Raw genomic sequence first — 27,334 nt, 5'->3', positions numbered from 1 at the left:
ATAAAAAATGATTATGGTAAAAGGAAAAGTTTTGAAGTTGCTCCCTTACTTGATTAAAAGTAAAAAAGTACATACATCAAATGTCCCTTCAATAATAAAACAGGGTTTTTAAACCAGCAAATCCCATATATTTTATTTTTTTAAGAACTTTGTTGTTGGACTTCTGTGCTCGTCACAGATTGTCCATAACGAACACCATGTTCAAGCATAAGGGTGTCCATATGTACACTTGGCACCAGGACACCCTAGGTCGCAGTTCGATGATCGACTTCGTAGTCGTGTCATCGGACTTGCGGCCACATGTCTTGGACACTCGGGTAAAGAGAGGGCCGGAGCTGTCAACTGATCACCACCTGGTGGTGAGTTGGCTCCGATGGCGGGGGAGGATGCCGGTTAGACCCGGCAGACCCAAACGTATAGTGAGGGTCTGCTGGGAATGCCTGGCAGAGTCTCCCGTCAGAAGGAGCTTCAACTCCCACCTCCGGGAAAACGTCAACCATGTCTCGGAGGAGGCGGGGGACATTGAGTCCGAGTGGGCCATGTTCCGTGCCTCCGTTGCTGAGGCGGCTGATCGGTGCTGTGGCCGCAAGGTAGTCGGTGCCTGTCGTGGCGGCAATACCCGAACCCGTTGGTGGACACCGGGGGTGAGGGATGCCGTCAAGCTGAAGAAGGAGTCCTACCGGGCCTTTTTGGCCTGTGGGACTCCGGAGGCAGCAGACAGGTACCCACGGGCCAAGCGGAGTGCAGCCACGGCGGTCGCCGAGGCAAAAGCCCGGACATGGGAGGAGTTTGGTGAGGCGATGGAGAACGACTTCCTGACGGCTTCGAAGAGATTCTGGACCACCATCCGGCATCTCAGGAGGGGGAAGCACCGTCAACGCTATGTATGGTGCGGATGGTGCGCTGCTGACCTCGACTCGAGACGTTGTGGATTGGTGGGGGGAATACTCCTCAATCCCACCGACACGCCTTCCAATCAGGAAGCAGGGCCCAGGGACCCAAGAGTGGGCTCTCCTATCTCTGGGGCTGAGGTTGCCGAGGTGGTTAAAAAGCTCCTCGGTGGCAGGGCTCCGGGGTGGATGAGATCCGCCCGGAGTTCCTCAAGGCCCTGGATGTTGTGGGGCTGTCATGGCTGACACGACTCTGCAACATCGCGTGGACATCGGGGGCAGTGCCTCTGGATTGGCAGACCGGGGTGGTGGTCCCCCTTTTTAAGAAGGGGGACCGGAGGGTGTGTTCCAATTATAGAGGGATCACACTCCTCAGCCTCCCCGGTAAGGTCTATTCAGGGCTACTGGAGAGGAGGGTCCGCCGGATAGTTGAACCTCGGATTCAGGAGGAGCAATGTGGTTTTCGTCCTGGCCGTGGAACTGTGGACCAGCTCTACACCCTCAGCAGGGTCCTTGAGAGGTCATGGGAATTTGCCCAACCAGTCCACATGTGTTTTGTGGACCGGGAAAAGGCATTTGACCGTGTCCCTCGGGGAATCCTGTGGGGGGTCCTCCGGGAGTATGGGGTATCGAACCTCCTGATAGGAGCTGTTCGTTCTCTGTATGACCGGAGTCAGAGTCTGGTCCGCATTGCCGGCAGTAAGTCGAAATCGTTTCCGATGAGGGTTGGACTCCGCCAGGGCTGCCCTTTGTCACCGATTCTGTTCATAACTTTTATGGACAGAATTTCTAGGCGCAGTCGGGGCGTTGAGGGGGTCCGGTTCGGGGGCCTCAGTATTGCATCACTGCTTTTTGCAGATGATGTGGTCCTGTTGGCTCCAACATACCGTGACCTTCAACTCTCACTGGATCGGTTCGCAGCCGAGTGTGAAGCGGCCGGAATGAGAATCAGCACCTCCAAATTCGAGTCCATGGTTCTCGACCGGAAAAAGGTGGAGTGCCTTCTCCGGGTTGGAGATGAGGTTCTGCCCCAGGTGGAGGAGTTCAAGTACCTCGGGGTCTTGTTCACGAGTGAGGGAAGGATGGAGCAAGAGATCGACAGGCGGATTGGTGCGGCGTCTGCAGTGATGCGGAGTCTGCACCGGTCCGTCATTGTAAAAAGGGACCTGAGCCAAAAAGCGAAGCTCTCGATTTACAGGTCAGTCTACGTTCCAACCCTCACCTATGGTCACAAACTTTGGGTCATGACCGAAAGAACAAGATCACGGGTACAAGCTGCCGAAATGAGTTTCCTCCGTAGGGTGGCTGGGCTCTCCCTTAGAGATAGGGTGAGAAGCTCAGTCATTCGGGAGGGGCTCAAAGTAGAGTCGCTGCTCCTCCGCATCGAGAAGAGCCAGATGAGGTGGCTTGGGCACCTAATTAGGATGCCCCCTGAACGCCTCCCTAGTGAGGCGTTCAGGGGGCCTCCCTAGTGAGGCGTTCAGGGCACGTCCCTCCGGAAGGAGGCCCCGGGGAAGACCCAGGACACGCTGGAGAGACTATGTCACTCGGCTGGCCTGGGAACGTCTCGAGCAGCTTTGAGTTCACCGTTTTCAAAAACGTGAAAATGTTGCCATCAGCGTCATTTACTCCACGTCCGCAGAACTTCAGACTCTGAAAAGCAGTAAAAAATGAAACACAATTTTTTTAAGGCAATAGGTAGAAATATTTGTGTGGACTCATTCTCTTTCGTTTCGAGCTCTTCACCACTAATTAGCATTAAAAAAAAATTCATTGATTATTGATTGATTATACATTTTGAATCAATGAAATTCAGTTTCAGTTTGTTTCATGTTAATTTTCTCTCTAATCCTGCCCTATGCTCCTTTAACCATAAAACTAAGGAACCTGCCTAACAAAAAAAAGCTCAAACTACCAAAATGTTTCATTCTCGCCTCAAGAGAATCATGTTCTCCAGGTTTCTGGAATGGAGGCGTGTCCTGTTTGGTCTGAAATTGAGTCCCAGTTTGTTTTCGGTTGTATTTTTATTTATTTATTTATTTATTGGAGGATATGCCCCTTGAGATGGAACATCTCGTTTTCGAGGGGGTCCTCAACTTACATAAAATGACAGATACAGCAGAATAGACAATACAAGAATTCAATATTTCAAAAATAATAAATACAACAAAATATAGATAGACACACACACATACACACCCACACACACACAGTATACATTTAACAGTTGATCAAAACAGTAAATATTTTATACAAGAATAAATAAGTAATAATAGTGATATCATTAATAGTAGCTATCTAATGATAGTAAAAACTTTCATTAGATTAAATGAATAAAAAAGGTTTCGGTTACATAGCCTATAATCAAAAACACTGACAGATATTCTGGAGATGGAGGACAAGAGCATTTTTAAACAGAGACAGAGAGGTTAGAGAGCGGATCGATAATGGGAGAATGTTCCAGTCAAATGGAGCTTTTTATTTAAATGAAAATTTACCGACTACTTTTTTGACTCTAGGGACTACAAGATATGGTTGATCAGCATGAAGCAAACTGTATGACGATCTGAAAGGAATTATTTATTGTTTTAAATAATCAGGAGAACTTAAATTAATACATTTAAATATAAATAATAGCCAGTGAAGCTGCCGTCTAGATGCCAGAGAGAGCCATGACAAATGTTCATACATTTGGCAATGGTGAGGGACAGCGGAGGATAAATTTACACAGACTATTGTAAGTGACATTAAGTGGTTGTATACGTTGTGACTCATTTTCAAAATGTAAGGAGTAGAAAGTACAGATGTTTGTTTAAAAAAGTAAAGAGTAAAAGCAAAAAGTCGCCAACAAAATATACTCAAGTGAAGTTCAGATATCAGAAAAAAACGACTTAACTGGTAACAAAGTACTTGTACTTCGTTACTTGTCATTTCTGCAGTCAACATTACCGAGCCCTTACCTCAGCCTGAAAATCATAGATGTAAATTGACAGAGTGACACGTGATGTGTAAAAGTGGAGTGAACTGAAAGCCTGTGATAGTGATCAGACCTGATGCTTAGTAGTGAATCAGAAGAGCTGATTCCTCTATACTACATTCTTTTCTTTCACCCGTGCTCACTTGAGGATGAGGGTGATTTTATTTTGATGGGGACGCCACATGGCCAATCGCATATTGGTATTTATTTAGTATTAGAAATGTTAGATGTTAGCTTTTTGCCAATATCCGATGTGCCGATATTGTGTAATACTAAATTTCCGATTGCTGGTATTAACTGATACTGATATAGAACTGCACCTAATTTTAGGTCCGATTTGATTAAATTCCATTGAAATAACAGGTAAAGCCTACTTTTAATGTGATGCCTCACTGAATGTACAAAATATCTTTTATTCAACTTTAATAAAAAGCAAAAGTGCTATAATCATTTAAATATGTTGCTTCAAAACAGGGCACATATTTTTTTTTATTATCGGTGGAAAAACCATTACTGATGTCGACCACTATTAAATTGTATGCCTAACATCTGCCGATAATATCGCCCATCTCTAGTTAGAGTCATACATTAAGTGAAAGCATAAGTGTTTTGCATGTATTAATTAAAGTATTGTCTGCTACACTGACACTGAATTTTGCTCCGCCCTGTGGATACTTTTGCCTACCCGTGTATGACCATGGCCTAAATAAATCTCAGAACCTATAATTTTGTGTCTCCACCTGCATCTGGGCCCCAACTCAAAAGCTCTACCTCACACAAGCTGTCTGTGAACTGTCGGGGAGCCCCCGGGAAGATTACATTTTCATTTAGCAGGTGCTTTTATACAAAATGAGCAGTTGGGGTTAAGTGACTTGCTCAACTTCCCACAGGGGTGGCCCAGGTTGGTTGAAGTGGCTGGAGAGAGAATTCTGGGCTTCTCTGCTTAGGATGCTGCCACCGTGACCCGTCCATTGATATTGAAAAACTAAGAAAATTCTTGCAATAGTGCACATTTTTTAAAATAACTATTGGGATGTAATTTATTTACACCGTATAATACAGTGTAAATTAACATCACATTCAATAAATAACCTAAACAGAAAAAAAAAATGAAACTTACATACCAGTAAATTAAAAAAGTTCCTCTATTGACAATTTATAGCAGGGATAATACCGAACGTTACAGCAGGACAATTAAAAATAAAAAATAATTACACTATTCTAACAGTCATCACTAATTTTCCTGAATTTATGAATTTAGAGAAAAACAAAAAAAAACAATAAACAACAAACGATAAACTAAAAAAGTGTTTTATTCACAGATTTCTAAGCAATTAATCAAATAGAACAATTTAAAAACAATATACATATTGGTATGGTAAAAGCTGTATTTCTACTTTCTACTATGTGTAAATAGAGAAAAATGTTTTTATGTTTACCTACGACTCAAGAAAAATTGATCTGCGACCCAATTTTGGTCTCTGACCCATAAGTTACGAACCCTGTGGTGTTGTAATATTACATCATATTGGTTGTAAGTTACATCTTGGTTTCACAAAACAGATTAAAGGATAAATATGGAAGGAAATACATACCATAGTTTGGCAGTGACACATTAAGTGGGACATCCAACATTTTCATGGTTTTATTAAAAAAAAATTTTTTTTATCAAATACAGGACATTTAGATTTTTAAGGACGATTTTAAGTCAGAGGCTGAGTCATTGTTGGTTTGTTTGTCCTCAGCAGATTTAAAGTCCATATAAATGTTAAGGAGATTTCATCCATAGTGAGGTGCAGGTAGGTGAATCTACAAGAAAAACACAAATGATTTTTATTTTATGTTTATTTTTTAAACATTTAGGCAACACAACAATGATATTTTCTGGATGTTAACTGGTCTTACATTTTGTAAACAGCAAAAAAATAAAAAATAAAATACCTGCTTTTTTAAGACGCTTCACTCTTCTGCACACACAACAGCAGATCACCAGTATAACTAGAGCAACCAGCGCAGCAAGGACTGGGATCAGGATGGTCCAAAGGTTTTCTAGGAAGAGAAAGTGAAAACAGATGTAAGAGTTTCAATTTATTGCTTTTTTTTTTTTTTTTTTTTTTTTTTTTTAATCATTCACTGCAGTGTTTATGTATAGGTCACCAGTCCATCCCACAGAAGGACATGTAGACACCACACATAAAGACACAGATTTGGTTGACCACCAAAGTTTAAGAAACTAGTTGTGCCAAAATAGACCTGAAAAAAAATGTCCTCTTTAACTTTTTCCTTATATTTTATCTAAACATACTCTTTGTATCTGAGACTTCTGCAACAAGAAGCAGTTACACAAAATGCACAATCTCTCACTTTTAGTTACCATTCATGAAAACAAACAAATAAATAGAATGCTGCAAATAAAGTGACACCAAAGCTTTCAGTTTAAGCTTAACTCTAAGGTAAGCAGAGCAGCAGGAGGAAAAGATAAATGATTCATAGTGAAAGCAAAGAACTGTTAAACCACAAACATTTCCTGTCACTAAACCACACTATCAGCATTGGTACATTTTTCCATTGTTCCATAGGTTACAGTTCATTAGAAAAACATGTAATTAAGATGTGACTGAATCCTCTTTAAAGTTAAGCTCAACTGTAAAGTGTACAACTCGGCCATATTATTGATATCTCAAATTATTAAGTAAAAAACAGTTTGTTTGTTGTTGTTTTATTAGTTGAGTATAGGAATCCTCAGTAGTGACTCACTGCAACATTGTGAAATAACCCAAGTATCATTCCATACCTTTAACATCCAGTTCCAATGTAATCTCTTTGAAACGGATGCCGTTTGAATCAAAAACTTCTGCAATGTATTGGCCTGAATCATTCCACCACACATTGGTGATTTTCAGTGTCCCGTTGTTGATGAAGAACTCTGCTCTGTTTCCTAACGCCTCCTGAATCTTCACAATGTCTTTCTTCAGGTGGAACACATTTATGGACCCACTGGAGAGCTGCTTCCTGCAGCGGACCTGGTAGCTGCTGGCATTGTTCATCAACTGGATGTAAGCAGAGCCTTGGATAGTGACGGGGCACGTGGACGTCTGGGTGATGTTACATTTCGTATCCGCAACTGGAATGAAAGCTATCAAACCCAAGAACCATAAGAGAACCATAAGAGCATGTGATCGCCGCACAGATATGACTGGTTTTTTAGTATATTTATATAACTGTCTTACCATTTACTGCTCCAGCTGAGAGGAAAAGAAAGAAAAAATGCCACATCCTCCCAAATATACAGGATATTTCAAAAGAAAATCACTCTTTCATTAGATCCACATCTTAAATATTGAGCCACATAAAGGAAATGTTGTCTTGTGTCTTTGAAAGCAAAGAAGCAGGAAATAAAACAGTCTCACTTCTCGTCGTATGTGTTGAAATGTGGCACATTAGCAAAGCACTCACCCGGTTTGAAAAGACACAGAATCTCAACTACATGATGTGACCACAAGGAGAATTTCAGCATTTTTCAACCACGTGAGTGATGTACTTCTCCTTTTGTGAAACGGCCTCCAAAACAATTAAAAACAATTTTAAAATGTTTGATATTGAACATTCTAAGCAAGTTCTGGCTTTGCTCTTCACTCTATTTTTTTTTTAGTTTATGGAGCGTTAACAGCTGACCAAGCCACAAGTTATTTGGCATCGTGAGGAGCTTTCACCTGTAGACTTGACCATAATAACTTAACCAAACAGTTAGTGTGAAAATCAACAAAAGGCACCATTGAACAGAATGATGTCATTTAAAAGATTTGCAATGACCTAAAGCAGCAGATTGTAAAGGGAAGGAAATGTGATGTAAGTATGTAATCCTTTAGATTAAAGCCGTGATTTGCCACCGTTTACTTGTCAATTAAGGCTTTTCATTTGTTCAATATTTGGTGTCATGTGCCCAATAGATTGCAGGTTCTCATTCCAGCCTGCCTGTGCAGAGTTTGCATGTTCTCCCCGAGTGTATATGGGTTTACTCCTGATAGTGAAACCATAAGAAATGTAATAGGGGTTGAAGCGACAAAGTCAATTGTGAAAAAATAACATTGTCAATGAAAAGGTCTTTATTAAGCCCAGAAAATGTTTCAATTATAGAAGAAGCAAAATTCACTTACTTAATCAACATTTGAGTCATGGAAAACTTCAGAAAAACAAACGAACAAGAAAACATCCACTCCTCACATTGACACAGAGGTAAAATGCAACACAGTCACTCCAGAAAAAGTTTATGATGTATCTTATTGGAAGCCTAGGAGGAAGAATAAATGGTGTTTCAAAACCAGTTCAGTAATCAAAGTGCCCAGAGTGGGATTGGAATGTCTGTCAAGTGAACTTCCAATCCTCACAGTACAATGAAGTTCTCAGAAGTAGGACTTGCCAAAACCTAAGCATTTGTTTTCAAGGATAAAAAATCATATACAGTATGATGTCTGTGACATGTCAAAAAATATTGTTGGTGATGAGTTGGACATGATGAGTCATGGTTTTGCTTCTATATCCTGTTGGACATGATCCTGGTGTTGAGTCTCCTAAAAAAGGATCTGCCTTTAGACTGTTTGAGCTTGGTCTTCCAGTCTAAGTTCTTCTTCAGGTAAACACTGTCCCAGTTGACTTCATCGTCTCCCACCCACGGGACCCAGGCCCCTCCATTCAGGTGGGGGTCAGCCCGAGGGTCCTCTGATGGGTATCTTACTGGCACTGCTGTGCGGTTGTAGTGCACCAGCCTGGCTAGTAGTTCTTTTACAACATCTGGCCTCTGCTCAGAGACGTCAAAACGCTCATATGGATCCCCGGAGATGTTAAAGAGCCACACTGATTTTCGGGCAGCCGTATGGCGCTCCAGGTTCCACCATCCATTCGGAAAACCTGGAAGAATCTGAGGTGGGATCCAATCTCCGTATCCCGGGTCTCCGGTTAGGAGTTTCCAGTCTCCGACTCGTATGGAGGCCTGGATGGCTGTGTTCCATATCCCGTAACCTCTCTGCAGTGAGCCGCTGCGAGCTTGGTTATACAGAGGGTCAATGTTGTGCAGGATCTCTAGTCTGGGTGACTCTTTTCCTTCACTGATGGCCTCCCAAACATTAAATCCATCAACACCCTCCATCAGTGACTCGTTTCCTCCTGCTAATCCCACCAAAGTGGGGTACCAGTCAGTAATGTGTACCAGCGCTTTACTCACTCTCCTCTTCTTTCTTAGCAGAGGGCTGTGGACAAAACCCAGACCACGGATTCCACCCTCCCAGTAGGTGCCTTTACGTCCTCTCAGAGGCCAGTTACTCCCCCCAAACAAAGGCTGTCCTCCATTGTCTGTTGTGAAGATGATGACACTGTTCTGGTAGTATCCATATTTGCGGAGAGCATAAGTTATATTGCGAACTGCTTCATCTACAACTGAGACCATGGCGGCGTATTTCCTGCGCGCCACATTTCCCAGCCCGCGGTACGGGTAGATGTACTCACGAGGTGACTGCAGTGGAGTGTGAACGGCCTGGAAGGAGAGGAAGATGAACAACGGCTGAGACTGTGGATCATGGGTAGCGAGGATTTTACGAACTCTCTGTGTGTACAGATGAGTGGAATATTTGCCCCTTTGTCCCCATGCAACCGATTCCCCCTCATGGAGATCAAACCCACACATGTTTGGGCCATCACATGAATCATAGGTGTAGTAGTTCACACTCCCCGTCAAGGAGCCAAAGTAGGTGTCAAATCCGCGGCGAGTTGGCAGACATTCCTTCTTATAGAAGCCCAGGTGCCATTTACCCACCAAGTGGGTGGAGTAGCCCAGCTCCTGGAGCCTCTGTGGCAGAGTGACAAGGTCAAAGGGTAGACAGCTGGGCTGACGGGGCCGGATGATGGAGTGCTGGAGGCCGGTGTGTATCTGATACCTGTAGGGGACAGTAAGAATCAGATTTTTTCACATTTATCATCTTTTCAGGAAACTTGAGTATGCTTTTTTCTCAAATTCCTCAGACGACAATTACAGGCACACAATTTTTCCTATTGTCATTGAACTAAATATTCATATACGTTTTCAGACTGAAGAAACCAAAGAATCCAGTGAAAACCCTCTGGAAGTAAATGCAAACTATAAAAACAGAAAAACCTGTGATATCCTTGCACATATCAACAGTATCGCATCATTGAGTGACCCAAAATTGGAACGTATACTGTAGGTCTATGATCAAAGTACCCAAAATATTAGAGTGGCACGTTTAAATCTAGTGCATACACATGATTAATGTCACCGGTTGTGTATATTTCTTAAACATAAAACAGCAAATTCAATACCAAACCTTTAACTCTAGCAGGGTTGTCATACTCATTTTAATTCAGGGGATAAATACAGACCATTAGTTAGCTGCAGATTTTAGTCGGGTAAACAATTTTAACATTTATGTACCCTAGTTTGCAAGTTTGTAACCAATAAGTGACAGATGTCAGTTCTTTCAGGATCTTCACTTTAAATTTCCTTCATTTTGTCACCAACTTATTTAATTTTGGAAATGTATGTAAAATGATTTGGGAAAAAAAAAAAACGTTCAAAACTTTGCAATTAAAAATGACTGTCATCATTGATATACTGTAAGGGAAACTGTAAGCCCTGGAAATATTGAGCAGTTTCATTAAATTACTCCATTGAATGTATTTGGAGGAGATGAGATATCAACTGAATTAGTTGTTAATTTACACAATGATTCATCTTTTATCTGCTCTAAAAGGCCAGATTCAGTCCCTGGGCCTTGAGTTTGACTAATAATAACAATAATATAATTCAAAGTGTTTTTCTCACTTGTTATTACTTTACAAGTTACACATTTTAGGATATATCTGCATGAGCTTGTAATTCCAATAAATAAGAAATTGTTTTAAATTGACAGAAACTTGTTTTTGTTTTAGACCTTCTGTGACATGAACTTATGTTCTTTACATTGGTATAAGTTCTTTGAGGAGTGTTTGCATCATCAGGGAAATATGAATCTAATTTGCAGATGGGGAAAATCACACTCAAACGCGCAAAAGTGTTGTTTTACCTTCCGGTGATGAGCTGACTTCTGGATGGGGTGCATATGGGCTGAATGTAGTAATTCTCCAACTTAACTCCGTCAGCAGCCAGTTTATCCAAAGCTGGAGTCATGATGTCTGAGCTGTGGTAGCCAATGTCGTTGAATCCCTGGTCGTCTGTCATGATGAAAATGATGTGAGGAGGCCGGTGCCGAGGAAGCCTGTCACTTAATGTTTGGTCAGCCTCATTTTCCACCTGGTTCGGGCTTGTCAGATCCCAGGTCAGATATCCAAGACTCAACAGGCTCATCATAGAGAAACCAGTCAGAGCTGTAGTAGCCATGATTCCTACAGCTCTTCAATGAATCAGTTAAATATTTAAGAAACTGTCACCCAGTCATTGTGCAGTGAATCTCAGAGTAAACGCATACACACTCCTCTCATAAGATGTTGATATTGGTCCTGGATGGGCTTCAAAGGTAGTCAGCAGTTAAAAAGCTTCTCAAAAGATGTTATTCCTCCATCCTCGCCAACTATTTCAGGCTCATTTCAAAGTACTCCACTTTTCCTAGTGGTCCTATTAACTCCACCCATTTGCTTAACTGCTCCGCTAAAATAACACCAGCTGCCCTATAACACAAACACACATGTAGGTCTGTTACTTTGTTAAGGGTGAGTTTACATCCAATATCAGCATTGCGATTTATTTAATTTCTGCAGTTTCTTTTGTGATGTTTTGCTCAACTAATATAGAGATATGACAGCAACAAAATTGCCTTTTGAAATACTTTTTAGTGTCATCAAAACAATTTTCAAAATTTCTGTGAAAAGGGAGAAACACTCCCTCGTTTGGCTAACAGGAAACAGGTAGTGAACCCAAAAACATGTGTGTGAAAGAGATTTGACTCTTGGGGCCACCATGAGGCCCCACAGACACAAACACACACACTGTTCTCCACTCGACTCCATGGCACTCCTCACAGTCCTTCCTTATCCTCACTGTTTTATGAGTTCTGTGGAGTTCAGGAGGCAGACAGAACCGCTGCCAAGGCTCTGATAACATCTCCACACAGGTGTCAAAGAAGCACTTAACAAATCATCCAATGGGTCAACAGAAACCAATGACGCTGCATAACCTCCATCACAGAGCGGGAGCTTGTCAAACCCAGTCAAATGTAACACATCCGGCCCTTTGGAGCATTCGATTCGACCCACCGGAGAAAGTTAAAGTGACAAAGAAAACATGAATTATTGTGTAAATTACCAAATTATTCAGTTGTAGATATCTCAGGTCCTCCACATACCAATGAAACCCCACAATATTTGCAAGGTCCACAGTTTTACTGTGCTTATATCACATGACAGCAGTTATCTGAAATCGTGCAATTTTCCTCAAATTATTCCACATCATTTTACTAAATTAAATGCACATTTTTCACAAAATCAAGGAAATTGAAAGTGGTGATGAGGTTTGACACTTATTGCTTGGATAATGTGAGTTCCGTTTATACTTTTTATATCATTTATAGGTGGAAGTGCAAACAAGGGCACAAAAATGTTGAAATTACTGGTTTTCCTGCAAAAAATCTACAGCCCACTCAAAATAAAACTGCTCCCTGTTCAGCCCTAAAACTAAAATGAGTTTGGCACCCCTACAATAGAACCTGACTTTGAATAGGAATCAAAAGGAATGAAATGAAATCTGTATGTATAATGTATAATAAATGAGTGTATGAGTGTATGTCCCATACTTCTGCACAATAGTTCAAATTTAGTAAATATCACGAACATTGCATTGTGATTTTTATTTGATTTCATGTTTTTATTTTTTGGGGGGTCAATGTTGATATTATTATTCAACAGTTAATTTACAAATACGATTCAACCCATAACCCTTTTCCCGTGTCAGTTTTATATTTAATATTTGTAAATTGAATTATACATATACATTATTTAGATGGAATTTGAAGTGGAGGAAACAGTGAATGTCAGAGTTTATATGTTTTACTTTGGTTCCAATTTTTAAGACACTTCAAAGATTACTGAAGTAAAAGACTCCAGCTGGGGAGTTATAAATGGTCAAGACAAGCTAAACATGAGGTAAAACATCACAAGATACAACATCACACCTTAAAAATGTTGATATTGGTACTTTGGGTGTTTGGCGGTTGATGGGTAGCCAAAGGAAGTTTGTGCCTCCCCTAAAGGGAATGAAACCATGTTTGTCTAGCTGCAGTGAAGGCATCTTTAGTTCACAGCTTTTGAGTTTAATGGAGGTCAAATCAGGAAAGAGAGAGAGAAAAAACACTCAGGTGCACCAATTTATTTATGTACCTTTACTAGAGGTAGCGCCTGGGCATCTGAGGATTAATGTCAGTCAAAACTCAGTGTTGTTTAGCAGCTACTCAATTCTAGAGTGGAATATATACTGTATATCATGAAAAACTTTCAGAAACATCTGGAATTTTTCTAGGTGGCATTGATGCAGGAGGTGGAGCAGATTGTCTAAAATCTGGAGGGTTAGCCATTCTATTCCCACGCTATCATAATAATGGCCATTGAGCAAAACACTGTCTGAAAGGATGCTTATTAAATCTAATTATTATTATTATTATTATTATTATTATTATTATTATTATTATTATTAACACATCTTTGTCTCTCACAAAAACACACACCTCCAGTTGTACTTTTTCTTCAAGGTTATCTTTCCCAACGAGAATCTACCCATAGAACAAAAAAACTTTTTGACAGGGCTAACCCATGGAGTAAACATCATTGGTGGAATGCAGAAGTTTGTTTTGCAGACATTTATACACCCTTTTCTTTGGTGCAGGTAAAAACAGAAACTTTATTTTAGAAATTCAATCTGGTAATGTTTTTTTGTACAGGGTGGTTGTGACAGGTTTGTAATCAAAGCCAAGTACATGGTTCTTGCATTTCAGTGGAAAGTCAGATTTAGATGATGAACTGTTGGATTTCTTTTGTTGATGTCATTAATCATTCCATTTGTGGTTCTATGAGCAGGAGTAGAGCTGGGGTGACCAAAGGTGGCCAATACCATGGTAAAGTAGTCTGTGCTCCTTGAGTTATAGCCTTTTAGCGGTAAAAGATTGCTGTCAGTCTCAAAAAAATGTTGGCTTTGGCTAAAAGAAGACGTGCTGTCACTGAATATGGCTGCTCTCATTTACAGTGAACACTGCTCCCTTTCTAATCTACACAGTCCTGCCAGTAAACCTGCACATTGCTCCCCCTCTCACCCCAGTTTTCTAATCTGACTAAATCTGCATGGAAGTTTTCCTTTTCCTGTGCGCTCACCGTGAACCAAAACCTTAAGTTCAAATGCACTCAGCTCATGACCTCACTGTATATAATGGTAGCCTCGTTTTATAGTTTCTCTTTTATTTTTATTCAATCCAACATCAATGTGTAACATTGATGTTGGATTTTGGTATCGGTGTCGCAGCAATACAGAGCCGATGCCGGACCTCGTTCCCCACCCCATTTCAAAAAGGCCTCAGAGAGGCTCTTGACATCTGCTCATAGAATATCCATGACAAATTACAGCCCAATTCAATGAGCATTAACAGAGGAGTAGTCATTCATGTATTGGTATGTGTCATTGATTCGGTACCACCAACTGTTGCAATATTTGACTCACAAATAAATAAGGAAACGACTTTAATTGTGTGAGGCATAATCATGTTGAATTACCTTTGAAACTATATATCACATGACTGAAATTTAAAACCATGGGACTGTCCCTACTTTCAGATCCTGAACACGCATCGGCTTTTGACGAGCTGCTCGAGCAGCCAATAGTAATGCTTAAAATAGCTCGTGGGATCGCCCTGTTGGTAGAAAGATCTCTGATTGGCTGAAGTCCAGCGTCACGCTCCTGTATTTCTAAAGCTCATTTACAGAGCCAGGAGAAGGAGAAGAGATTCACTGTCCACTCAGAACACTTTGTATTACAATATGCATTACAATATGATAAGATGTTTATGGACTTTTGACCCAATAAAACAAAAAAAAAGTACAAACTGCAGCTTTAAGTACAGACTAAAAGAAGTACAGTAAATTGTTACACCCAACCATTACTGAGTAAATTATTATATTTTGTTTTAAAATGGTTAATGGACATTGTGAAACTACAAAAAATGATAGTATACAATCAAATGCATCACATCATAGCCGACCAATCAGATTAAATGTAATGCACAGCGCCAAAACAGCATTGGAAACTGGTTGTTTTCTCAGTTTTAGAGTTCATAAATGTAGCTATACTTAGAGCCTGAGAATGTATAATTTTTTGCATTTAATTCATTGGTGTCATTTCATTTCAAAATAATTTTATTTTATACAGAAGTTTATACATGTTTACTGTATGCAAGGGAACCGTTCCAAGATTTATTAACAAAAATAAATGTGAGGGGTGAAAGTAACTATGAACTTTTACTTTGAGTACTATTTAATTTAGCTACTTTTTACTTGACTTGAATATTTCATGTATGAATTACTTGTTCTTGAGTACAATTTCAATCAAGTTAGTACTTTTACTTGAGTAGAGTATATCAGTACGCTTTACACCTCTGACCTTGGGTACTGAAAGTGGAAACCGCTTACTGTATTTCCAGTGTTAAAATGAAACAACAGGTTATCAAACTTAATGCTACATGTGGTTTGTTTCCCTCTCTTTTTTTAGATGTCATTTAGCTCGAGTTTTTAAGTACAACAGGGTCATCATGTGAGGTCATCACTGAGTGCCGCAATGACTCAGCTCCTGACTGAAGCTGTGTTTAAACTGGCACAAGTAGAGCTACAGCAGCATCAGCTACATCAGGCCAGACTCAACACTTACAACACTTCAGCAAAGTCACCTGGCTTAAAAAATAGAGGTAACAAGTAGACCCGCAGAGGGAGGATAGATGTAAAAAGTGCAAAATGTACTATACTTTGTACTTTACACATTTTACTATTTCAAACACTGCAAAAGCTTTTAAAGATTCATACGTATGAGTCTGAACCATGCCGAACCATAACCAATGCCAAAATCTTAAAAACAGACAACACAAAACACTTTTCACAAACTCCAAACAATTCACTAAAAGCTCAGCATCTCAACAGTACAAAATATAATGTAATGCTTTTTGTTTTGCAAATAAGAAATGTACCTAACAAACAAATACAGCATGTTTTATACATACAAAAAAATTGAATGTCTTTTATTAATATATATATATATATATATATATATATATATATATATATATATATATATATATATATATATATATCATTCAATTACAAAACAAGACTATTGTGCCAAAAGTCACGTGACAGCTTGTCATTGTTGTAGGATTGTTTTTTACTGTAGTTGAAAAAATAAATGTGACTTAATTCATTCACTGCCATTGACGTAAAAACATGTCAATTGTGTTTTTTGATGGTGGTTGCTAAGAGACAGTGTGATGGAGTTCTCTCATGAATATCAGGCTTGGACTATGATGTAGAGCCCAACTGGTGCCCTGTAGGTGGCAGCAGCCCACCTTTGGATGAGAGATTAGCCATGATTATCACCATCGCTGGGGAGGCAGAAAATGGCGCTACGAGAGAAGATTGTAAAGCTCCTAGAAGCTCATTTACAGCTCACACTCAAGTAGATCATGTGTGGACCTAAGTGGACTATTGAGAGTGTCGCAATCGTGAGAGAAAATGATCAACAAATCGGGGCAAGCGGTGAGACTCAGCATGTCCGGGAGGACGAGGAAGTTGCGTGTGTGGAGACTGACGGGAGGAGAGACTTGGAGGACGGCTAAAATACAGTAAGAAATCCATTCAACTCTGACCCAGAGAGCAATTTAATAATAATTTTGCCATAAAAAGCCCTGTCTCAGTGTTGTTTTTGTTGTGTTATAGAAGGAAACCAATGGTGACGTGTCACTAATGCCTCAAAGTCACTGACAGGTTTTTTCAGAAAAAGCCTTTTTTCTCAGCTTTTTGTCAGAAACTGGCGATTTGTGTGAAACTTGCCTCTATTCAACTGCTGATGAAAGTAGAGAGTCTAATCTTTCAGAATCTGGTTTCAGATTGTCATAGTACAAAATATTCTGTGGGTCTTTAAAATCTGTCAAAATGCTTTAAAATGGCTGGCAGTGAGAGGGGTCACTGTACTGAAAATGACAGTGAATTAGTTAAAAACATGACTTTTTGCACTAATTTTCCACCTTGCAGATCCATAGACAAATGCTTTCAGATGTACATACAAATGTCCTGTTTTGGACTTGAAGGATATTTTTTGTCATTGAAGACATGAGTTTATTTGTCTGATAGGTATGTTTCTTATTTGCAAAGAAAATCAGATTGTGAATGGTGTTTTGTATTTGCACATCACACTGAGTTTGTTTGTGAAGCACTGAGTGTGAATAAAACGTGTTTACTGTGTTTGGGATGTTTTGGCATGATTTTAACTCCATACAGAAGTTATACTCATATCACATTTCCCAAATTAAAAATATTTATCCCTCCATCTAATTTTGGTGGGCTGGCTCATCAATACCGTGAGAATAGAAGCTGAGTCAGCATGCTAAGCAGACCCAAACCTATTAGAAGATGGCTAAGTAAAACCTATTGAGTCCCAATGTTGAGTTATGAAGTGCTCACTGTTGGTTTTCTCAATGAATGGCTTCTTTCAGCTGCTTTGCTTCAGCTGATCCTTGACTTATCCACCACCAGCCCTCTCACACACCATCAGAAATAGCTCTCTGTTTCATCCAAACACACCCGAGTGACCTTCAGACAGCTTTTATCACTTATCCAATCAATCAAACAGTTTGTTGATCCTCCCTAGATCAGTTTTCTTTTTCCAACGTGAACATATGTAATAAAAAGTGCTGAGTCCAAAAGAAAAGCAGCAGCCACAAGCAAAGTGGCTGAAATTGTGTTTGGGTGGAAAGAGAAGGATTCTGTTTATGTTCAGGATTATTAGAATAACATCAGTGTTCATTTAAAAAAAAAAATATGAGCCAGTGATTTACGTGTGTTCCCCTTTTCACTGTTCAGCACAAATTTATTGCACTTTACATGGATGTTTCGTTTTAAAAGAATGTAAGGTTATAGGATATTTCAACTTCCAAAATATATATCTTCTACATCAGACGTAGGCAACTGGTGGCCTGGGGGCCACATGTGGCACTTGGCCTAATTATGTGCGGCCCCCAAGACAAATCCACCAAAAATTGTAATTCAAGAAATTCAAGAAATTAGAAGTAATATGAAGCCCAAAATGCCTATGGCTATAATCTGACATATTTACTTTTTTTTTTTTTTTTTTTTAATGTTCATTGATATGTACTGTCCCTACTTAAATAAAATAAATAAATAAATAAACATAATACTCAAAATAACTCCAAAAATACACAAAACATCAACATGCAAATAATGTCAACACAATTACACAAAGCAACAACAACAAATACACAAGAAAGATTAAAAAATAAACAAAGACAAAACAACCACAAAAAATAAATAGCCAAAAAAAAAAAAAAATACTGTTAAAATGCAAGATTAAAAAAAGGTATGGATTGACAATAAACAAAATGCAAATATAACAGACAAGAATAAACAAAAACGCATATAATGACCAAAAAAAATGAAAAACTACACAAGACAAGACAACAAAAAAACCCTTTGTTAATTCCTGTATTATTGCTCAGATTTGTCGTTATCCTTAATACTGGTGTGAATGTTGATAATGTGGTTCTCGGATCACATTTTTGTGGCCCCGCTGTGATAACAGTTGCACAAACCTGTTCTACATAGATACTTCATTGAAATATGTCAATAAAAAATCCTATGAAATGAAATTACCTTCCTAAAAATGCACATGCGACATATATATTTAATATATATTAATTATTTGAACATATAACCCCTCCTTAATAAACCTTTATGAAAAACAAAACAAAATCCTTCAAGAAAATTAATTAGCTTTAAAAAGAAAAACAATAAAAAAAAAAAATAAATAAAATAGATAAATAATTTTAAAAAATTAAAAATTAAACTAAACGTGTGAATACTGGACTACAATTCCCGTGATGCATCGCGCAGTTCAAGGAACGACTTCCTGCGGTGAAAGTTCAACACATAAACATGCTGGACTCACGCGCAAAAACTACGTACAATGCGCTTTTAGTATTGTTATGAACTCAATTCGCTGTCGTCCATTTGTCTTAATTTAGTTTTATCTTTCCTTTTACCGGATATGTCCGTGAACGCACCAAAACCGGAGCTGAATCGGCTGATCTACCACCATTTAAAGCAGCATGGTTTCCACTCAGCTGCAGAGGAGCTGCAGAGACACAGCCCACAGGTATACAGTACACACTATATAAATACACTATTGCTATATAACATAATAAACGAAACAAAAGCTGAAATAGACGGTTAATCCTAGAGATATAATTAATTACCTAATATTTCTAAACTAAACTGCGTGTAAAAGCCTTAAAATCCTCCTGTGATGATTACATTAAAGATGTTTGCAAACTGAGTACAGGTTACATTTTGATCAAATGTAATGTTGTAAACTGGGAATCATTGGGATTCAGTGATATAAACAGAGGTGAAAGTAACGGATTAGTATTAAGTACTCACACGAGTAGCTTCTATGGGTGATAGTACTTTTTTTTTTTTTTACTTGTACTCAAGTATGTTTTAAAAGAAGTAAAAGTCCTTTGTTACAGTTACTGAGTATTTTTTATTTTTATTTTTTTAAATGATCAACGGACATTTTGAAACTACAGAAAATTAAATCACCAGACAACAATCAATCTTTCTGACATATTTGCATTAAACATAAGAAAGGCGACAGTGTTGTAATGCAATATATATATATATATATATATATATATATATATATATATATATATATATGGGGAAGAGGTCAGGACCAGTCCAAACTCATCAAAGCATGTCTTTATGCTCATGGTTTTGTGAACTGCAGTAGAGTTATGTTGGAATAAAAGAGAACATGCCCTAAACTGCTGGAAAACAGCATTGTCCAAAATGCCTTGGTGCGCTGAAAAACAAATGTGAAAAAGAATACTTTAGTCCATAAAGTGTGTCCTTCACAGGTGGGAAACCTTGGTACATCGCAGTAATGAGGGGCAGATGATGAGGGATGACAAACAGGACGCAGTGTGACATGAAGGATACAGAAAACCAACAAAGCTGTGAGAATCAGCATCTGATTGCTGAACAGCCTCATGTAACATCAGCACAGCAGTTAAAGCTGTTAGAGACACTAAAAATACTCAGATGTGTGTGTGTGGGGGGCGTTGGCTGCCTCTCGACCTGGGATCTTGGGGGCATCTGGGGGGTTGCTCGGCCGCGGGGGGGTTGCCTGGAGCTCCCTGGCCCCCGCTCTTTCTGCTGGCCTGGCTGCATCTGCGTTCCCAGGGCAGTTCCTGGGCTTGCAGTAGCGGTTTTTTTTTTTGCACATATACTGATATACGATGCACTGGCACGCCTTGGGATGTGGGATAAAACTCATACTGGGCTTAACCTTAGACACGTTAATCCCAAATACCTGCTTTAGGTACTACCATTCACTCATTCCCCCTGTCCACAGCCACCACCATTATAGCTAAGCTTCACACTTGTCACCATACTGGCTGGATTATACAACATAATAAGCACAATATATTCTACAACCTCACATCTCACCCTCACTGCAAAACAGTCTATTCTTCCCCACCTTTTCTATTTCCTGCCTTGAGTCTCTCCTCCCTGCTCCCTTTCCCCTCCCCTTCCCCCTCCCCCTCCACTTAGGTGTAACACTGCTCTCTCTTTTTATATCCTCCCTATAATAAAAGTTTTCTTACCCTTCCTTAGGGAGGGCTGGTGATGGTCACAATTAAGCAATGAAATAAATCAATGTATTTTATTGCAATAACAAAATATGCATTGCTGTCTCATAATGATTGCACTTCCTGTGGTGTTGACCTTTGACAGCATGTGCAGACAAGTAAAAAAAAAATACTCAGATAAAGACATCATTATCAGAAAAGTTTTGCGCATTGCATTGTGGGACGTGAAGTCCCGTAGAAGGATGTATTTCTGGTCTCATCACGAACTGGACATTGTGGAAAACAATCTCTTTTTTTTTATGTGAAAAGCGTCAAACACTGTCTAACCTGACAGAGCTGGGTTTATATTCAGATTTCTCATATAGATTAGAGTTTATTCAAAGGGGCCTGATTCAGTTTGCAATTCGAGTAGATTCCATTAGATTTGATTTTTTCTCAGTAAATTTTGTCACTCTGTAACATTTTTACTTGAATATGGAAGAGATTCTCACAGATCTAATGCTGTAAAGAGTGGAAACTAACTCTAACTGGGTGCAGCATTAAAAATATTGATGTTTTCATTAATAATTGAGCTCCATTACACATGGTAGAAAATACGTAATAAATGATAAATTGTAGGATTTTATTCATCGATATTAGGTCATATAATGGACAATCGATTTGAATTAATGAAAGTCTTTTTTTAAACCCAGTCCTAATACCTACAGACGATTATAAATCACTTCAGTGGAAACAACTGCTCCTGTGAACCTCCAAATTCATTCTTCCACTAAACCACTAGAGGTTGCTTACATCGTCATTACTACAGTCTCATGTAGGTGACAATGTGCAAATATGTTTTGCTTTTCTAATGTGTCAGCAGGAGCAGATTGCACCAGTGTCTTTACAGGACATCTATGGATCATGGCTGTGGTGAGTAGGACTCGGCTTTTCTTAGAAAACAAACCTTCTAATGTGTTTAGCTTTGTTCACTGGCAGTGTTTTGTTTTACAGTGAGTCGAAAAAGAAAAAGAAGTCTGCCAAAGTCAAGACAAAGAAAGGTTTGACTTCTATAAGCACCATCTCATTGTTTTTAGGTGCCTTAATGGCACACAGAGGCAACTGGTGGCCTGGGGGTCACATGCGGTATATTTTGTTTGGCCCCCAAAACCAAATTTTAATTCACGAAGTTGGAAGTAATATGAAGCCCAACATAACACAAAACGACAACAAAATGTCAACAAAAGTACACAAAATGATAACAAAGACACACTAAACTTCAAAGACAAAATACCAATGAAATTGCACAAAATGACAGAAAAAATATAGCAAAAACACACAAGGACTGGAAAAAAATGTCACAAAAATTTGCCATATTGGCAAGAAAATAGACAAAAGGAATTCAGAAACACAAAATGTCTAAAAACTAAAAAAAAAAAAAACCACCAAGAAAACCCACACAGATGGACTACAATGACAAAACCTTTAGTTTTTTCCCGTATTAATGCTGATATTGGACATTATTCTAAATGCTAACACAAATGTTGATAATGTGGCCCTCGGAAAAGACAATTAAGTTTTTGTGGGCCCCGCTCTTTCAGAAGTTACTCATCTCTGCTTTATGGTAGTATATAAAGTAGAGCGTGAATGTGTTTTCAATAACACTTTCTTCATCTTTAGCAAAGCCGACAACACCAACCAAAAAGAATAGCAAAGCTGCAAAAGCAAAAAAGGTGAGTTCTCCTCTTGCTTTTAACCAACATTTTTTTTTTTTTTCAAAACTCATCCAACTGAACGCTTTGTTTGATTATTCAGGATATTTTGGCCAAACCATCAAAAGATAAATCTGGAGGAAAAACCAACAAGACGAAGAAGTCGAAGGCTCAATCCTCAGACAAAGCTGCGGCCGTTGATGGAGAGGCTTCAGACTCTGACAGCAGTCTGGATGTGGAGAAATGGAAGAATTTGCTCCTGACCATGACGGGTAGGCTGGGAAAGTCTGTGCATGCACACACGTAGTAACAACTGGTGATACGCTGACTCAGCTTGAACTGAAGAGATGTTACCAATTAATCACAGTGATTTCATCCATTATATCAGTTTGTGCTCAGGTGTTAGTGACATGTAGAAGTGGAAAAATTGTGCAGACATGAAAATACATGCATAGTAGTTGCGAAAAGATTGCACTGCTTCTCGTGCCATCCGACAAATGCAGGCCCGACATGGACAACTGGTGGCCCGCCGTCTAATTTTGTGCTGCCCCCAAAGTATGTGCACAAAATGACTCCAAAAACACACAATGTGACAGAAAAACACATAAAATGCCAACAAACATACAAAAAAACACTTAATATGATAACAAAAACACCCAAAAAGAGAGAAAAATATTTACAAAATGATAAGAAACATTTACAAAACAACAAAAGCACACAAAATGACTCCAAAAACACACAAATGAGAGAAAAGTTTTTTTTAAAAAAAAAAACAAGAACACTCAGAGAAAACAAACCTCCACCAAGCATTAAATATCCTCTGTGAGATATTGGCAGTTATGACCATTATCATTCACACTTTAAAGGCTAGGAAGACATTTCTATCCCCATTAATAATGACAAAGTAAGTCCAAATGTATGGGCACCCCATTTCTTTAATTGCAATGAAATTTGCAATCCTGATTTGATCTGGATGAAACTTGATGGTATGATTGAAGACCCAACCCTACATAACTTAGTCAATTTTCATAAAGATCGGTCAATGACGAACCAAAATTTGATTTTTTTTTTTTAATTTTGCCAAATGAGAGATAAAGATTTTTTTCATTTTTCAACTGATCTAGAATCAGTATATTGATCCAGATCCTCTCCAAAATCGAATGGAATCTTCCACGGCATGAGGACTAACTTTGATTCAAATTTTGAAGTAGTTTTTATGTAATTCTGCTCAAAAACAGATAAACACTAGTGACAATTTTACCTCCTCTGCAGAGAATGACAACAACTAGCACACACAAAATGACTCCAAAAATACACAACCCCTTTGTTCTTTCCCATATTAATGCTGAGATTGCTTATTATTGTAATTGTGGACAAGAACGTTTATCGTGTGGCCCTCGGATCAGACAATCCCATGCTGTTTTAAGCATATCTATTGGCTGCTCGAGCTGCTCGTCAAAAGTCGATGCGCATTCTGGATCTGAGAGTAGGGACAGTCCCATGGTTTTATATTCTAGCTGAATCCTCTAATGCGGCTTTTGGCACAGCGGTCACATGGCAAAGCGAGAGGAAAAAGGAAGACTGAGGTGGGGAAGCAACAGAATAAAGGAATAAACGTGTGCAGGAGGAACAGACTCTGCAGAGTCGGTGTGTGCAGCGAACTGTGATCGATCTGCTCTCAGTCAGCGCAGTCCGCCCCGAGTCAGAGAGAGAACAGACGGAATAAATACCTTATTAAAAATGATCTAAGGTGGAAAGAACAGACCCAATTTATCTGCAGTGCGTCTACTCTGATCAGCTGGGCTCGGTTGCTTGTGTTGTGAGGAGCAGCTTTAACCCTCTACGGTCCTCACAGCAGTGAGTGATACATGCTTTCATGTCTCTAATACATAAGAAAGCTCTCCAAAAGCACACGATAAAGTTCCTACATTTGTTACTGGTCTCTATGGAGAAAACAGTTCCAAAGAGTTCCTCAGCGCCTCACGATTCTACATACCGCAGCTTTAAGTACATTTTAAAAGTAATTTGTTACATTTCTTAAGCCAACCGTTATAAGTCTATTATTATTTTTTGTGATTATTATTTTATTTCTGTTTCATGGTCTCTTCATATGAAGGCACAATGAACATAATCCATATGTCCTTAGTCGTGCTATTTCTGATCAACACCCAACCACTTTCTTGGGTTCAGGTTTGGGGTTAATACCTATTACTGTATGTTGTTACCCACATGGCAGAGTTAATAAATGTAGCTTTAGTTAGAGCCTGAGGATCATTTATTATTTAATTGAATTTATTGCTGTTATTTAATTGAAAAAAATAATTGTACATTTTGACAAACCTTATATTTTAATTCCGATGCCTTTGTGGAAAATAAATGAAGTTTCAGTTGTGCAAGAATTGGTTTCTTCCTTTTTAAGTTTATACATATACTGTATGCAAGGGAACTGTAGCAAGACTTATTACTAAAAATAAATGTCGGGGGTGAAAGTAACTAATAGTAACTTGTACTTTGAGTACTATTTAATTGAGATACTTTTACCTTGTAGTGTATTTTATGTATGACCTACTTGTACTTGAGTACAATTTTAATCAAGTAACAGTAGAATACATCAGTACTCTTTACATCTCTGCTGATGACTATCTTCTGTAGTATTACATGTGTTTCTCAGTTACATTTGTTTGACGCCATCACTCTGTGGTCTGTGTGTAGAGGCAGACGTGGTCAAGATGGAAAGCATCAATGCTTTAGACTCCTCTGCACCTCAGCCGGCCAAAAAAAGAGTGAGAAAGCCCCGAGCTAAACCACCTGCTAAATCTGACGCTTCAAGTCAGAAAGATCACCAAGCTGTCGAAAAACAGGATGAGGAGAACGACGTGACAGGAACGACATCGAAGAACAGCGCAGAGAAAAACACTACGCAGACAAACGCTCCAACTTCGTCTGGAATCGAGATCCAGGATAGTATATCCATGAGCTCCCCTTTACAGCAGGAAGAAAAGAAAGACGTTTTACAGAGTAGTGGAGAAACAGGTAATGAGATGCCAGATGCCAAGAAAAAGAAGAGGAAGAAAAAAGAGGAGAAGATGAGTGACACCAAAACAGAAGCAAATGTAAATGAAATCTGTGGCGATGGAGAAGGAAATAAGAAGAATGAAGTCACTGTCAAGACAAAGACCAAAGCAAATAAAAAAGAGAAATCTGAAGAAAGCACATCAGGGGAACAAAGTGGAAATCATTTAGAGCCTGTGGTGAAAGAAAGAAAATCAAAAAAGAAAAAGACGAAACCTGTAACAGAAGAAACTCCTGAAAAAGTTGAGGTAAAGAAAGCAAAAAAGAGCAAACGGAGTGTTAACGATGAGGGGGATCCACAGCCACTGGCCGACGATGTGACAGAAAAGGCTGAGGAAAGATCCAATGACAAAGTAGAAGTTCAAAAAGAAAAGAAGAAAAAACAGAGAGTTGATAATGACGGCATCGAGAATCTACTGGGTGAAAAAAGTAGTGATGAAAAATCGGAAGTGAAAAAAGTGAAGAAGAAGAAGAAAAAGGCTTTGGCCACTGAGGGGAACCCAGAGCAAGTGGCTGAGGAAGTGAAAGATAATGCAGCAGAAAAAGTGGAAGAGAATCAGGTTTCAGAGCAGAATTTTCAGGCTGTAAATACAAGCAAAGATGAAGTGAGTGAGAATAAGGAAGGTCTGGAGTGCGTGGTCACAGAAAGGAAAGCAAAGAAGAAAAAAAGGAAATCAGGACATGAAAGTTTTGCGGAATTGGGAGAAGGAACACCAAGGAAAAAAAAGGACGCAACACAACCGAATGATTTAATCTTAGAGGAAATAACAGAAGCTAATACTTCCATATTTAGTCCATCCAAAGGAAATCTGCAGGAAAACTGTGAGGAAGCGACGGAGCCAGTTCCTGAGGTCAAGAAAAAGAAAAAGAGGAAAACCATGTGTGATGATGAACCAGAACCATTGCCTCCTTCTGACCTGGAGACACCCAGTCCTCCAGCAGAGAAGAAGAAGAGTATGTAAACAAAACAAAACTGTGCAGTTCACACTTTGCTTTGTAAATGTTTATTAATTTTAATATCTGTCTTTTTTTGTTTCGACAGAGAAAAGCAAATTAAAATCTGTCGAGGTCCCACAGTCCCCTGCAGTTTCTGTTCAGGAGCTTCCAGCTGCACAAAGTGACTCAGGCAGCAGCAGAAAGGTGTCACGGACCACATGTTTGTTACAAACTTATAATACAGTCAGGTCGATGTAAAATCAGAAGAGTGCCATCAAGGTCGACTAAACCAATTTTTCTCTCTGATCCTCGACAGAAAAAGAAATCCTCTAAGAGCAAAGAGTCATGAAGTCCGACCCTCAGTCTCTGAAGAACCCCAGGATGGAAACATCTCTTCTGTCCTGTGACTCTCCTCATCATCTTGTTATGATCAGGGTCTTTAAATATGAAAAAAAAAGAAAAGTTCAATTTTGTACTTTAACATGTTTTTGGACTTTTTACATGCGCTTTGCTGCAGCAGTCTCGTTTACTGCTTGTGGTCAATAATGATGGCATTTTTATAGGTGTTTGTTGTTGTTGTTTTTTAATATTTAGAAAATATTTGTAGCTGTCCCTGATCAGGAAATCCAACAGTCATGTCAAGTTTCAGAAGAATAGTTTGTCCTAAAACTGATTTACATTTTTTTACTTTTAGTCCTATATATCTATTTTTTTTTTTTTTTTTTTTTTTAAACAATAATTTATCTTCTGCCATCTTTTTTTTTAAAAAAATAACTTTGACTTGGGGGGAAATGGTTTTGTACACAAAGTATAAAAAAATAGTTTTAAAAGATTAGACATTTTCTTATGAAA

At 39.0% G+C, this 27,334-nt stretch overlaps 2 protein-coding genes across 3 annotated transcripts; one reads left to right on the top strand and one right to left on the bottom strand.

Annotated features, from left to right (window-relative positions):
• Positions 1 to 8,401: 8,401 nt before the first annotated feature.
• Positions 8,402 to 11,257, bottom strand: arsia (arylsulfatase family, member Ia). Its single transcript, XM_028460120.1, has 2 exons — positions 10,944 to 11,257; positions 8,402 to 9,797 (listed from the first exon to the last, which is right to left on the bottom strand). Exons 1-2 carry the CDS (start codon positions 11,255 to 11,257, stop codon positions 8,402 to 8,404), a joined length of 1,710 nt encoding a protein of 569 aa, XP_028315921.1.
• A 7,784-nt stretch (positions 11,258 to 19,041) lies between these two features.
• On the top strand, positions 19,042 to 27,149 carry LOC114471274 (uncharacterized protein DDB_G0284459-like). 2 transcript variants are annotated; one of them, XM_028459975.1, is made up of 8 exons: positions 19,042 to 19,285; positions 21,646 to 21,695; positions 21,777 to 21,823; positions 22,443 to 22,495; positions 22,578 to 22,746; positions 25,187 to 26,500; positions 26,589 to 26,686; positions 26,799 to 27,149. In XM_028459975.1, exons 1-8 carry the CDS (start codon positions 19,178 to 19,180, stop codon positions 26,829 to 26,831), a joined length of 1,872 nt encoding a protein of 623 aa, XP_028315776.1. In that variant the 5' UTR covers positions 19,042 to 19,177; the 3' UTR covers positions 26,832 to 27,149. The 2 variants fall into 2 exon arrangements, with proteins under 2 accessions (XP_028315776.1, XP_028315775.1); XM_028459974.1 differs by having other exon boundaries at positions 21,643 to 21,695.
• Positions 27,150 to 27,334: the final 185 nt, after the last annotated feature.

The sequence above is a fragment of the Gouania willdenowi genome, chromosome 10, assembly GCF_900634775.1.
Source record: "Gouania willdenowi chromosome 10, fGouWil2.1, whole genome shotgun sequence".
NCBI lineage: Eukaryota > Metazoa > Chordata > Actinopteri > Blenniiformes > Gobiesocidae > Gouania > Gouania willdenowi.
This window is presented reverse-complemented; position numbering and strand designations above follow the sequence as displayed.

Excerpts from the sequence above, each read along its gene's own strand:
- arsia (XM_028460120.1), bottom strand. The coding sequence starts at position 11,257 with ATGGCTACTACAGCTCTGACTGGTTTCTCTATGATGAGCCTGTTGAGT. Across the intron at positions 9,798-10,943 it reads AGTCAGCTCATCACCGGAAG|GTATCAGATACACACCGGCC; the intron begins GTAAAACAACAC and ends TGTCCCCTACAG.
- LOC114471274 (XM_028459974.1), top strand. The coding sequence starts at position 19,178 with ATGTCCGTGAACGCACCAAAACCGGAGCTGAATCGGCTGATCTACCAC. Across the intron at positions 26,501-26,588 it reads TCCAGCAGAGAAGAAGAAGA|AGAAAAGCAAATTAAAATCT; the intron begins GTATGTAAACAA and ends TTGTTTCGACAG. Across the intron at positions 26,687-26,798 it reads ACTCAGGCAGCAGCAGAAAG|AAAAAGAAATCCTCTAAGAG; the intron begins GTGTCACGGACC and ends GATCCTCGACAG.